Source organism: Miniopterus natalensis, chromosome 8 (assembly GCF_054644295.1).
Source record: "Miniopterus natalensis isolate mMinNat1 chromosome 8, mMinNat1.hap1, whole genome shotgun sequence".
Taxonomy (NCBI): domain Eukaryota; kingdom Metazoa; phylum Chordata; class Mammalia; order Chiroptera; family Miniopteridae; genus Miniopterus; species Miniopterus natalensis.
This window is the reverse complement of record NC_142088.1, coordinates 64,382,259-64,395,391: the sequence shown is the minus strand read 5'-3', so window position 1 is coordinate 64,395,391 and position 13,133 is coordinate 64,382,259. Positions and strand designations below refer to the sequence as shown.

Sequence of the window (13,133 nt, the reverse complement as noted above, 5' to 3'; positions counted from 1 at the left end):
CAGAGGACAGCACATCAGCTGATGGCAACGCTGCGTTCTGGTCCATAGCTCATAAAGCATAGACATCGGGAAGGTTCCAGGGGAGAGGTAAACAACCGATTAGCAAAGTGGAAAACAGAGCCCATGGAGGGAGATTAGACAAAATGGAATGACTTGGCCTAAAGAAGAACATACAAAATTTAATTTGAGAATCCTTAAACAGAGAGCTTTTGCACAAAGGACAGTGTTAAGTTTTTCAAAATTTCTATTGGAAAGGACAAAAAAGAGCAGGTTTCGTGTATAGTATGAGGAGCTTAGATACAAAAGACTGGATTTTTTGTTTGTATAGATGAGAAGTGACAAAAGTGGCCCTACTTTAACCAGAGGACCTCTAATTACCATCCCCACCAGGTCCCACCAACACTGTAACCGTATATGCACTCGACATGGAACTGAGTGGAACTGGCATTTTCAGCTCCATCATTTTTTGTGGTTAGAAATGTATTTGGTTTTAATTCAGCAACATGATTAGTAAACACTTTCCCTCTGTCAGAAAGATGCTAAAAATTACTAAGTTAAAGCATTGAGCCAAAAAAATGAAACCAAGAGGATGGATAATTTTGCACTATTAAGAAGTAAATTCCAGCTGTTAAAATCAAATTACATGAAAAGGTGTCTGGAATGTATGATTAGTATTGCTACCCCCTCAACACACACTGATAGCCCTGGGATAGTCAGACCTTTAGTCAATAGAGGCTCATGTGATTACTTTTAGTTTAATTGTTATAAACTAGAGATTTTAGCAGATTCATTTCTTGCGTTTGTTTCAGTGCCAACAAATACAGCATTTAGTTCCAAGACTTAACTCTATCTTCCAAAAAATAATCTGGACAATTCGTTCCCAGTGGTCAATGACCAAGTTTCATGAAATTAAAAAAAGAGGAAAACAGAAGAATGCTTCCTTATTATTAAAGTTTTCAAAAGATTGGAAAAAAGCACAGTGTTGGTAAACTTCATTCTGCATGGTAAACATTTTGACAGCGTAATAAAAGTAAGTAATATTAACAGGGACAAATAGCCTCTTCACAATAGCCACTTGTATTTTAATTTATTTAATAATCATGTATTCATATATAATTAATAAGAACAATTGATCACAATAATTCAAGAATTGACTTTCTCTAATATATCTTCAGTATTATTTACACTTTCTTTATATTGGGAAGAACTTCTGAATAATAAAACAATACAGACACCCCTTTAAAAACACACTATTACAGTTCCTTAAGTGACTTGTATAATGCATAGAGTTAGAATCTTAAGAATGGCTTTATTCCCTGAAAACACTCTTGGTATGATGCACAACAAATGTATGTGTGTGTGCATGTGATACACATATATAATCACTGGGAAAGCTTGAGGAAGGAAAAATGTATGATCTTTCATGCATTTTCATGTTTATTCATTCATTTATTCAAGAAGAGGGCCATGTTTTCCAATGTGTGGCCTGCATGATGTAGATCGTAAGCTGCGGATCACGCATCAGATAGTTCAGTGTATGAACGTGGCGTTAGATAGTACTGAATGGCTGGTGAGAAAGTTAGGCCCTGTTCAGTTTTCTTTCATTCTTTCTAGTTTCTTCATTATGAAGAGTTTGATCATGAAAAGATAGGTGTTCTTTGACATGCACTAATCTCTCTCTTTAACAAAGAGAGAGCTGGAAGTTGATAGTCCATTGTCAACTTAGAAATGTGTCCAACTAGAATTTAATGACATTGTTTTCATTGTACTTAGTTTACTATTACGTTTATGGCAAGCCTCTAAATCTCCATTTGGGGTCATGATCAGCAGTCTGTCCTTGAAGGGAGGGGACTTTCATCACTGGCAATGTTTAGAATTGCCACTGAAGAATAAAAATAAGTAATAAATTACTCTGACATCCATAACCCAGAGAGAGGTAAGAGAGTTCATCTCTCAAACTAAATCCTACATTACTTGTCTTTCCACACCCATTGTTTCCTACATGGATCCTGAACAAGGAACCATGTACGAACAGTGGCCTAACGGCATGAAATATCTAGCCAAGACACCTTGCATCCTGGACTTTGAATCTAGACTGATTGGAGCATAAATATGGCTAGCAGAATAATTTATAAGACACCAGTACACTATACAAAGATCACAAAGCTAATAAATGGCACAGTTACAACTCTATAATAGGTCTTCTATTCTCACTATTATATAAGGTCCTGAAATTTTAATGGCTAATAATGGATAGTCTTTTCATAAGAAAAAATTGATACCACTTGAATCCTCAAACTGTTTTAACTCATATGCACAAATCTAAGTTTTCTTAGAAGGATAAACAGTAATATTTTCTATACAAAGATGCACTACCAAGTATTGGTGTTGAAAAAAAAAGCATTACAATCTTTTATTCTACTTATTTTCATTTACTAACATACAGCTTAATTATATAAACATAGTGCTAAGCAACAGAATAACCCCTGAAAATGCAAATGGTAGAATATTCTCTAAGAAACAGCCAACTCAAATGATATGTAAACAGAAACTTATAAACTAAAACAAACATGAATATTTGTGTTCTAAAGGTAGTCTTGAGGAGGAAAATGGTAAAGTTCTACATTTCTTACTTATTGTTTTTATACAACATGTAACACTAATTCTTCCCACATACTGCTCTAAATCTGCAACCATTTTTGCTTGTGTGTGTATGTGTGTGCATATGCGTGTGTGTGTGTTATTTTATGTTTCTAGAGAATCGGATATAATTGGCAAAGGATGAGGGGAGCAATATGACAAATATAAAGTTTTTCAAACAAAAATGTCACAGAATGATAAGTTTCTGACTCAGTTTCTTAAGAAAATATTAACCGCACCAACCCAGTTCTTATTAAAATAAATATGTAGTTTCTCTTCTTGACAAACTCAATTATAAACCTCACTGGGTAAAAGGCATTTCCTCTTATGGCTTTTACTACAGATCAATCCTAAGTTTGGACTATTTTTCATGCCTGCTGACTCATTGTGTGGCCTCCTTTTTAGTTTTGTGCAGCAAAATTTTTAATCTCAGTTTTCTCTGCTATTAAGACAGAGAAAAAATAACATCAGCAAATAATGTACATCCTTTTGGTAGAGAGATAATCAATGCATGAAAGTTACTGAAGACAAGTAAGTGACTTAAATGTAGGTCATTTATTTCTTTGTAGAAAAACTAGAAAACAATCTCCTTGTCCCATTTCTACGAATAAGCTCTCCTTCAAGGGCTTTACTGGAACACACACTCACACTCACACTCACACAAACATACATAGACATACTCACAGATACCCAAATAGCACTGACAGAAAATGGCCTACACTCTAGCAACAAGCAGTGCTGCCTGACTCCACAGCACAAATGCAGGTCAGACCAACCTGGCCGTAGAGAACATCACATGCCCAGGGAGTGTGCAGATAGGAGGCCAGACCTCCTTCCCACCTGCCAGCCATAAAGGTATATAACCCCACCCCACTAAATATCTAAAACAGATATTGTGATGTCATATGTTTGAAAATGTCTTAACTGAATAAGTGTCATTGTGCCCTGTTTTCCAATATAGAGAATTTAGTACATCATCGTTCTTGCATATATGGACACAGAAATTTCCCCTACAGATTATCTTGAAATCATGGAACTAACACTTGCTAAATGTTATTCTGTCAGTTAATAAAAATTTTGAAAATAACTAAATTTGCACGTAAGTAAATTAAAATATTATGAACAATTTTACTGTATTTATAGCTATCATTATTAAAACTTTCTTCTCCAGGCTCTTTATCCTAAGTCTTAGCCTGGTACTGACTGTAAGACTGACAGAATCCTTACTCTGAATGTTGTCATATCTGCTTTGAGTGAATTTTCATACATGGTGATGATTAAAGAACTGAGACCCTTTGGTGTCTATAGAAACAGAGTTTATGACCTTTATTTGTGCTTTATTTGCCAATGAATGGGTAGTAATTGTAACTTGTAGAAATAACCTTTAGTATGGAAATGTGTTACTCACAGGAATACACTGGAATACCAGGAAATGTTAAGCTTCAAATTAATATAAAAAATATGACATTATTTATGTGAACATTAAAAACACTATAAACTATTAAATATACATTAATAAGTACATACTAATATAGTAAAAGTTAAACAAGCATTTGAATGACAAGCAACCACTTCAGGCTTAGGGACAGGCGGAGGAAGGAAAGGGGAAAGGATACGGGTGGCTTTGGTTGTTATTGCAGGGATTTGGATGCTTAAAAGAGATCTTTTAGGCCAAATGTCAAAATCTATTAAAAATGGTACATGGTGCTTACTGTATAACCTTCTGTACAAGTCTGTATGTTTTAATTATTTTATAATTTAACATGCACTTTCTCTGATTTAAAAAAAAAAAAATCTCTGACTTATATTCTTATAGCTTGAGTAGCATGATTCAAATTTCCTCTCCAGGTAGTTAAGGAAGAATAAAAACATACTTTAATCAATTTTATCTTTCATTTTGAACATGTTCAGTGTCATGTTTGAAAAATCAGGCTATGGAAAGTATAAAGCTACTGTAAGAAACTCAGGTTCCTCTCTCAAGCTCTAGCTAGTGTGATTACAGCTAACACATTAATTTAAAAATAATTAGCCAAACAACACTTTATAGATCAACACTACTCAAAAGAAACAAATGATACTTAACCAACGTCGAGGCAAGCCTCTTTTAGATGACACAGAATTCTAGATAAGGTGAAGGGATGTAGGAGAAGAAATCAGGAAGCAACCATAGGGAGGAGTGATGTGGCAGAACAAGTAGAGTGTTTTAGAGAGTTTAGGAGTGAGCAAGGAGTTGACCAGCAAATCCCAGGCAGAAGAACTGATCAAAAGAATGTTTCATCGGGATCTGGGGACTGAGAGCCTAAACTATAAATCAGGGAGAGAGAACATAATGAAAAGACATGTTCTGATATTATAAGTGTCAAATTGTAGAAACATTTCGACACTGATTACAAAGCAGAGGAATGAAGCTGGTACAGATCTGTCAAATCCTTAAATTCAAATTTCACCCCTAAAATGGAAATCACCAGCAGAAGGTGAAGAAAGTTTGAAATTGAGATTCTGCAGCTGCTGCAACGGGGATATTCTACTTAGCATTGTTCAGGCATTCAAATGTGATGTTTGCCCAATACTGCAATAAATAGTTAAACAGCCTTCCAAGAGCATTCAACATCGACGGTCTAATAAAAGTGTGTATATCTACATCATAAAAAGCTTGCTTTTCTTTGGCCATACATAGAATGAAGAAAGCCAAAACACCCTCAGGCAAAAATAAATAATTTTATAACTGTTAACTCACAAAATGAAGTTGTGACTATATTGCCATGACTGTTAGGGTAGCATAAATTTTAATTTTTACTTACATAGAAATAAAGCTAAAAATGTTTTTAAAATATTTATGAATTTATATCTAAATGTGCCAAATGTAGTTTTTACAGATGTATAAATTTAGTTCTTTCAAAACTAGTGTAATAAAATGGGAAAATTGTGTAGTCAATTTTATTTTTAAAATTTAAATACAAAGTTTCACCAAGACTAATTTATTATCCAATTCTTTAACTATATTTAACCTAAATCTATTTAAAATTAACACACAATTTTAACACATATTGAATTAGTTGTTAAATTTGCAAGTAAATTTGCAATTAATCAGGAGATCTCAAAAATGATACTGGGCTGAATTCAATAAACATGGTATTTAGGACTATTTAAAAATTAAATAATGCTAAAATATTTATACATCACCAGTATTTTAATATTTTAATTCCCTATACTGCATGTGTAATTTGTTTGTGTTATATGTGCACTGTTTTGTTAGGATATTCCATTCTTTCTCTCTCCTACATTGTTTTTATTTACACAATTAAAAGTAAAATGAAAGTACTTCATTTAGAATTTGTCAAAGTGAGTGAAACTACAACGCTTGACCTTTAGAAATGACAGGTTCAACTTAGGAGGGAGTGTTAACCATTCGATTTGTCTTAACTCCATTATGAAACTTTACTGAGGGTGGCGCTCAATTAATTTAAAGAAATTTCTACATCATATTTTAGTATAGCAGTTTTCCTAATTTCTGAAGGGGCCCAGAGACCAACTTCTTCCCCTGTCTTCTGTTCTAAATAAGTATAGAAATGCCATGTATTTTTGCTAAATTTGTTAACACTGTTGTGGAATAAATTCTCTTTTAATTATATATATAATTTTACCTATTTTAATCTTTACCTACACAGAAATAGAACTAAAATGTTTTAATGCTATATGTGTGTGTGTGTATATATATATATGTTTGTCCCTATATACCAAGAATGAAGTGGATTTAAGCACTGAACACAAAGCAGATGCTTTGGTGTCTAATAACCCTGGTTCAAGTCCCACTTCCACCACCTGCTAGCTGTGGGGCTTTGTGCAAATTCCATACCCTCACCGGGCCTCCTTTTCCTCACTGATAAAACAGGAAAAATAAAGAGATTAAGTAAGCTAGTCACTATAAAGCCTTTAACAGTCCCTGAGCCCTATGGTGAACACCAAATAAAGATTAGGCATTATTGTTATGATGAATGATCATTATCAGTTGGTATGATATGATCTACTGGACAGTTAAATCACTTCAAAGTGAAAAGAAAATACAAGAACAAAATATAGATATAACATTCCAGTCAAGAGATTATGCAGATAGCCAATATGTCATTCCACTTTCCTTTGATAGATACAAATACAAAAGCAAAACAAAAAATAGAGCAAAATAGTAATATAAACTAGTCAGCAAAAGTTATTAATAATTGTTACGGACAAATTGGTGATGAATATAGTTTGAGGCCTTGTGAACTGATTATGAAGACCAATTCCACCAAGTGGTAAGTGGTAGTTTTATGATGTTGTGATAAGTATACTGGTTGCAAGTTCTAAAGACAGCTCCATGGAAGACAGTATTAGAAAAATACAAAGACCTTATTGCCAGTGATTATACACATAGCTCATAAGTGTTGTTCAACATAAATTGAATGTCAGAGAACCTATATGCTTTTTATGACTTTTGTTTCTCCCTGAAGTGTTAATTAAGAGCAGTGTCAAATCTAGCAAATGTATTTAACACAATTTTGTCTATGAAGCCTGAAAGTCCTATCTTTAACTTAGGCAAACTTCGTCTTTTCTAATCAATTACTAGATTAATTTTTTCCCCCAAACAATGCTGAGTTTGGTGTATTCACCTACAAAATAGCCTCAAATAATGTTTAATAACTGTTCATAAAATAAATTCCACGTGACAGCTATTCTTCACTTCTGTCTCGCTGTCAACACTTTCAGTATAACATAAAATACTTCAAAGAAAATCAATATGTTCTCCACTTCTGTAATGTTAATTAAGGGATAATTGTTATAAATGAAATAAAGGATTTGAAGTGAAAATATTAATATTTCAGAAACAAATGCTAACAAGTGATCGCTGTTATCTATTAAAACAGAACAAATGCTTTCATTCTTTTTCTTTTTTTTTACTATGTTTAAGAATGAATAATCACTGAATTAATAGGAAATCATATGAATTTAAGCAGAAAAATGAAGTCTAAAACAATATGAAAATTGTGTTTTATTGTTTCTACTTATTAAATGCTAGTATCAGGTACATTCTGTAATATAGGAAGGTGATAGTTTTATCCTATCTTTTTTATCTATCTTTCCAGAAATAGTTGTGACTTCTACTAAGCAATACTTGCTCTTTTTCTTACTCCTTCATGCTTCTTATGAAATAGCTAAGCTGAGGTTGTTGACTCTGTGAACACAGAGACAAACTTTCTCATGAAAAACTTCAGTTTTGTCAGAATTGTGTTGAAATTCATTGCACTATGGACATCTCAGGTGATGATGACATGAACACAACAGGTAAATCCGCAGTCGCAAAACACTCACCGCAGTTGGCCTCGTCCGAGGCATCTGCACAGTCCGGATCCTCGTCACACACCCACAGCTTGGAAATGCAATGCTTGGTGGTTTTACATTGGAAATAGTCTGGGGAACAGCTGTTTTCAGCTTAAGAGGAAAACACCTATTAAAATGTAGCTTTGGACAAGGATTCTTTATATAAAAAGCAATTAGACAAACAAATGTTTAAAATAGTTGAAAATGTATCATCTTTTCATTAATAAGGCTCTGAAGATGAGGGGTTTTGGCTTTTAATTATAATATATTCCTAATATTCTTTCAGTAGAAATAAATAAAAGCATATTTCTCCAATGATGCATTTGATAAAAATCAGAATTTTCAGAACAGTCCCATCTAAATTAGATTTTAAAACTAATTTTACAAACAATGTTATAAGCAAAGAATTAAGGGCCTTTCTATATAGTTTTTTTCAGATAAGTAAATTTTAAAATTTATATGTATGCAGTTTTATAAATAAAAAATACTAAATTTGGAAAATATTAGTCAATGATAAAATAAAAAGCACAAAATTTACCAAAACTTCTAGTTGCATTGAGTCTTTGAGGGGAGAGGTGGACTTAGTAAACAGCATCACAAATCCTAGTGGGTTTAAGGATCAGCTTCTAGAATGACTAACCATAAAGAACTGGTACTGACTTTATTCTGAATTCATCATCTTAATCAAATTGCTGGATGACTGCACATTATTTACTGATAAAAGTTTTAGAGGAAGAACATAAAACTTCAGCAGGACAGTAATGCTGACAGCATATCTGTTGAGATCCCAAAACTTGACAGGTGCTCTATCGTTCAGCGCTTCTGTGTGTGTGTGTGTGTGTGTGTGTGTGTGTGTGTGCTCCTTGCCAGCCTGCCTGCTTATTCACATGTATGTCAATTGTTTTCCATTCCAATTAAAGTAAATTGAATTTTGGTAGGAGATGAAAATAAGAGGTGAACAAAATGGAAAATGTTTTACTATTGTTCTTTGAATTAGCTTGTTAAAATATTGTTATTTACAGCTTATAACAAATAATTTTGTTGTTATTTTGCCCAGATTTTATTTCTCATCATACAGTTAAATGTATTTTATTGGGGGAAAAGCAATCTCTAATTAAAATGAAGTTAACTTCAAGTAACTAATTAATCAATAGAAGAAAATTACCTGTACTTACTATGAGCAAAAAAATTAATATCTGAAAAAAATTCCATAATCACCTGTAATGTTTTTGCTGCTTCTCTTAAGAATATGAATGAATGTTATTTCATGTTTGTCAAAATCTCCAGGTAGCTTTTTCTATAAAGATTGCCCATGTTTTAATTTTCTCTATATTCTTCACATAGAGCTTCTTAAAGAATCCATCCCAGTAAATAGCTATTTGGAATTATTTGGAGAAATTGCCGTTATATTTTTCTACGCTGTGTGAATTTACAGTGCACAATAACAATATTTATTCCAATTTCAGTTGGGAGTCAGAAGACCAGACTGAACATGTTGAGGTGACTTACGACAGTCCTTTTCATCTTCCTCATCGCCACAGTCATCCTGGCCGTTACATCTCAGGTTCACGGGGATACATTTCTGATTCTTGGTGCACTTGAACTGACCTGAGAGGCAGACGTGTGTATCTAAAAGATAAAAAAGGCAAAAGTATTTGTGCTGAAACCCATGTCTGTGCTTACATCGGTGTGGGGCATAATCAGTTAAGAATTATATTTGTGTTCCTTGGACAAAAAATTAATCACCTACCACAGTTGAGCTCATCAGAATTGTCTCCACAGTCATTCTCTCCATCACAGATGAAAGCAGGCAGGGCACAGAGCCCTGTTCCACACTGAAACCGGCCTGGTTGGCATTTAAATTCAGCTGGGGGAGGAAGCAGACAGGTATCATGGAAATACAACCTCAGCTCATGACTTCCTAAACGGAGCTGTTCTGACGTTCAAATATTTATAACATTATTACATGAAACATATCCTAGAGCACAATGGGAATGTCCTGCATCCCATATAGCCAGTAGGTTCAGACGCACAGCTAAGCTCCGAGCAGCTCAGATGGCCTCAGGATTACATTTCATAAACTAACAGTAAGAAAGCAATTAACAACATATAAAGATACAGTTTTAAAAACATACAAATGTCCCCTCACTTCAAAGAAATGATAGAGAGGTTAAATGCCAGAAGAGAATTTACTGTAATTAAAAAAAAAAAAAAATAGTTATTCCAATATCATTTTTAAAAATCAATTCTTTTTGACCACTTTGTTTCTGTTATGTGTAAGAGAAGAACGTCTAACTTCAAAACATACTCCCCAGAGCTACTTAAAGCAAATGCTTCCTATAAGTATCTCATTATAAATCAGATTTATTTATATTCATTTCTATAATTCTATTAATATAAAAGGGCAATATCTCATAAATAGTAGATATTTTTTATATACCATACATATTTTATTATAGTAAATAAGTCTCAGATAATAGTTCATTTTATCTGTTATATTTTTGAGTTTATATAAGGAATGATAATAATGAAGTAGGATTTATTGAGTATCTACTAAGTGTAGGCACTGAGTGAGGTTCTTTTACATACAGGTACTAATTGAATCTCATCATGACTTTCTCACCTCAACAACACGGTAACCACTTTTACAAATAAGGAAATTAATTCTCATGGGCATACAAGTTTCAGTGTAAGACTTCGAATTTAAATTCAGAGCTGACTCTGATGTATTCTCACAAACTACGTTGCTGGCAATAAAACATCTTTTGACTGATGACCCCAATGTGTGTCACTAATCACTGACTTTGAGATTAATATAATTAATATAATCTCATAATGATGTATTAATTCAAATCAGTCAAGTGTTTACAACTTATACTTTAAACTTTCTTTGGAAAATAACATGTTTTATAATTATGATATTAATTAAAATTTTCCTTAACATTTAAAAAAATAACTCTTAATACATGCTGACTTCCATAGAAGTGAGTTCTAAAATGTCATCATTTACTTCCAATCTATAAGATTTATTAAATAATCACATTATATGTTTACTCTGTGCTACACTTAATTTTCTCATGTGCTAAACATGTTCATTTCCTCTACTTCCTATTGTTTCCTATAAAATTCCTGTAATATTCCTTTGCTACCAAAACAACCCTCTCATAAGAATGAGGTAAATTCCTCCTTTTATGTCTGGGAAAGAACTGGGAAGCCTACCTGACTTTAAAATTTGTCTCTAGAATGATCTTTAGTGAATTAGAATATCATAGAAAATGTAATTACAGACTCATGATGCCAAAGAATTACTGATCCATCTTTCTTATCTACATTTATGTAAAAAACATTATATAAGTTTGCTATATGTGAAATTGGGATCAAGCTTTCTTCCTTGTGAGGGGCATTTATAGGTATTGTCAGTATCTCTTAGTAGCCCCAAATTTTGATGATAAAGCTACTCAAAAATGAATTTTACACACTCCACAGACTCACGTACATCATTTTCCACCACACCATGTCTCTCAAAATAAAGTTTTGCCCACCCATGTAGTAAAACTTGGTAAGCTTTCTTGGTAAGCATACAGAGGCTCCTAGGTACCACATGTCTCTTGGGGCCCACTCAAAAGATATTAAAGTTTTGCTCGTTCACCATACATTCTGTAAGTGGGTAAATGTGAAAAAAACTCATTATACTAAATTTGTAGTTAATTTTTATATCAATATGATTACCACATGAAATTTCAGTCTAGTTTAAAATTAGAGTTTAGGAACTGAAAACATATTAGAAGGGAAAGCATTGGGTGTTAATAACTTTCTCTGCAGGTCATGATGGTGGTATTTCCCAGAGGAAACTTTAGGGAATCTGAGCAGGACAGGTTATGTGCACATGAGAACTAAATTAACACATTTATGCATGTTTATTTCTATAAATTATAGAAATAAGTTTCATTTACTTTATTTACTATATCTTGAGAAAGCTTACCTTATTGTGGGGAAACTAGTAGCATTCTTTAAATGAGTGAATCTCAATTGGTGCCCAATATAATTCTTATTACCTTGATATTCCTTTTAATTCAATAACTTAAAAAGTGAATAACAGGCATAAATAGTTATATTTATTCCACTCAGATAATACTTTTTATATATTATGTCTCATGATGAAAACAAAACAATATTAATAAATCAAAGAGCAAAGTTTCTCTCAGAATCATAAAAGAATATTAGAATAGTGATGACTTTCATAACATTTTTCCTTCTTATTCAATATATTACTTACTGTTTTCAAACATATAAATGAGCCATGGGAAAGAACTTCAAATGAGCGATGGAATACAGCTTGTCTAAGTAACCATCTAGTGACTTTAAGTTTGAAAAAGCCTGTAACTATGTGTTGGAAAATCTACAGAAGGAAGTAGTTAGGTTTCACTATGACAGTGCACTGTCCTTCTGTAGTACAAGCTTAAGAATAATCTTGGACTTAAACGTCAAGAACCAAATCATGGTAACCATCCTCTGGGATCTTGAAGGAATTATCTTGATTGGCTACAGGCATTTTCAACTTGACAGGACAGTACTGGAATGACCCACGGAGTGAACTGTAAAGGCTATCAAGGAAAAGTTGGTTGATTGTTCATTAAAATCAAAGTTGCCAAAGAGGGTTTAAAAAAAAAATAGCCCCTAACCATGCCAATCACAGTCAGATGTCAAGGCATACATAAATTGCAAGTTATTTTAAGGCAACTACTAAGAGCATACTAAATTGCCTAACAGAAAACTAATGAATTATATTGGGAAAAATCTGTCTTTTCAAAAGTTTTCAGTATTTTAATACTGACAGAAAAAGTGGAAAAAGTGTATATCTTAATGGTAAGACTTCAGTCATTGAGTGACATTTTGAAAACTTGCCCATTTTTGCCTCCAAATTGGTGATATATTAAGTCAAAATCATGCTGGTTGTTACTCTACTGATCACTACATGGAGCAATGTAGTTATTCTGCAAGTGAAAAAAAAAAAAAAAGAAAAAAACTAACAAATTGCTGATGTTGTCGCTCTAAATGTAATAGTTACAGACACATACCCACGACACTGCAACAAATTTCTGTTGTATTTTTAAATATAGACATATAAAATCTCTCTA

At 33.0% G+C, this 13,133-nt stretch overlaps 1 protein-coding gene across 1 annotated transcript in view; it reads right to left on the bottom strand.

Annotated features, from left to right (window-relative positions):
• LRP1B (LDL receptor related protein 1B) overlaps window positions 1-13,133 on the bottom strand; it is a 1,257,096-nt gene that overhangs the window by 160,733 nt on the left and 1,083,230 nt on the right. Inside the window, exons 63-65 of the mRNA XM_087819400.1 lie at window positions 9,746-9,862; window positions 9,505-9,624; window positions 7,987-8,106 (exon numbers count right to left, since the gene is read on the bottom strand). Of these exons, the coding sequence (XP_087675526.1) occupies window positions 7,987-8,106; window positions 9,505-9,624; window positions 9,746-9,862 (357 nt within the window). The remainder of the gene's footprint in view (window positions 1-7,986; window positions 8,107-9,504; window positions 9,625-9,745; window positions 9,863-13,133) is intronic.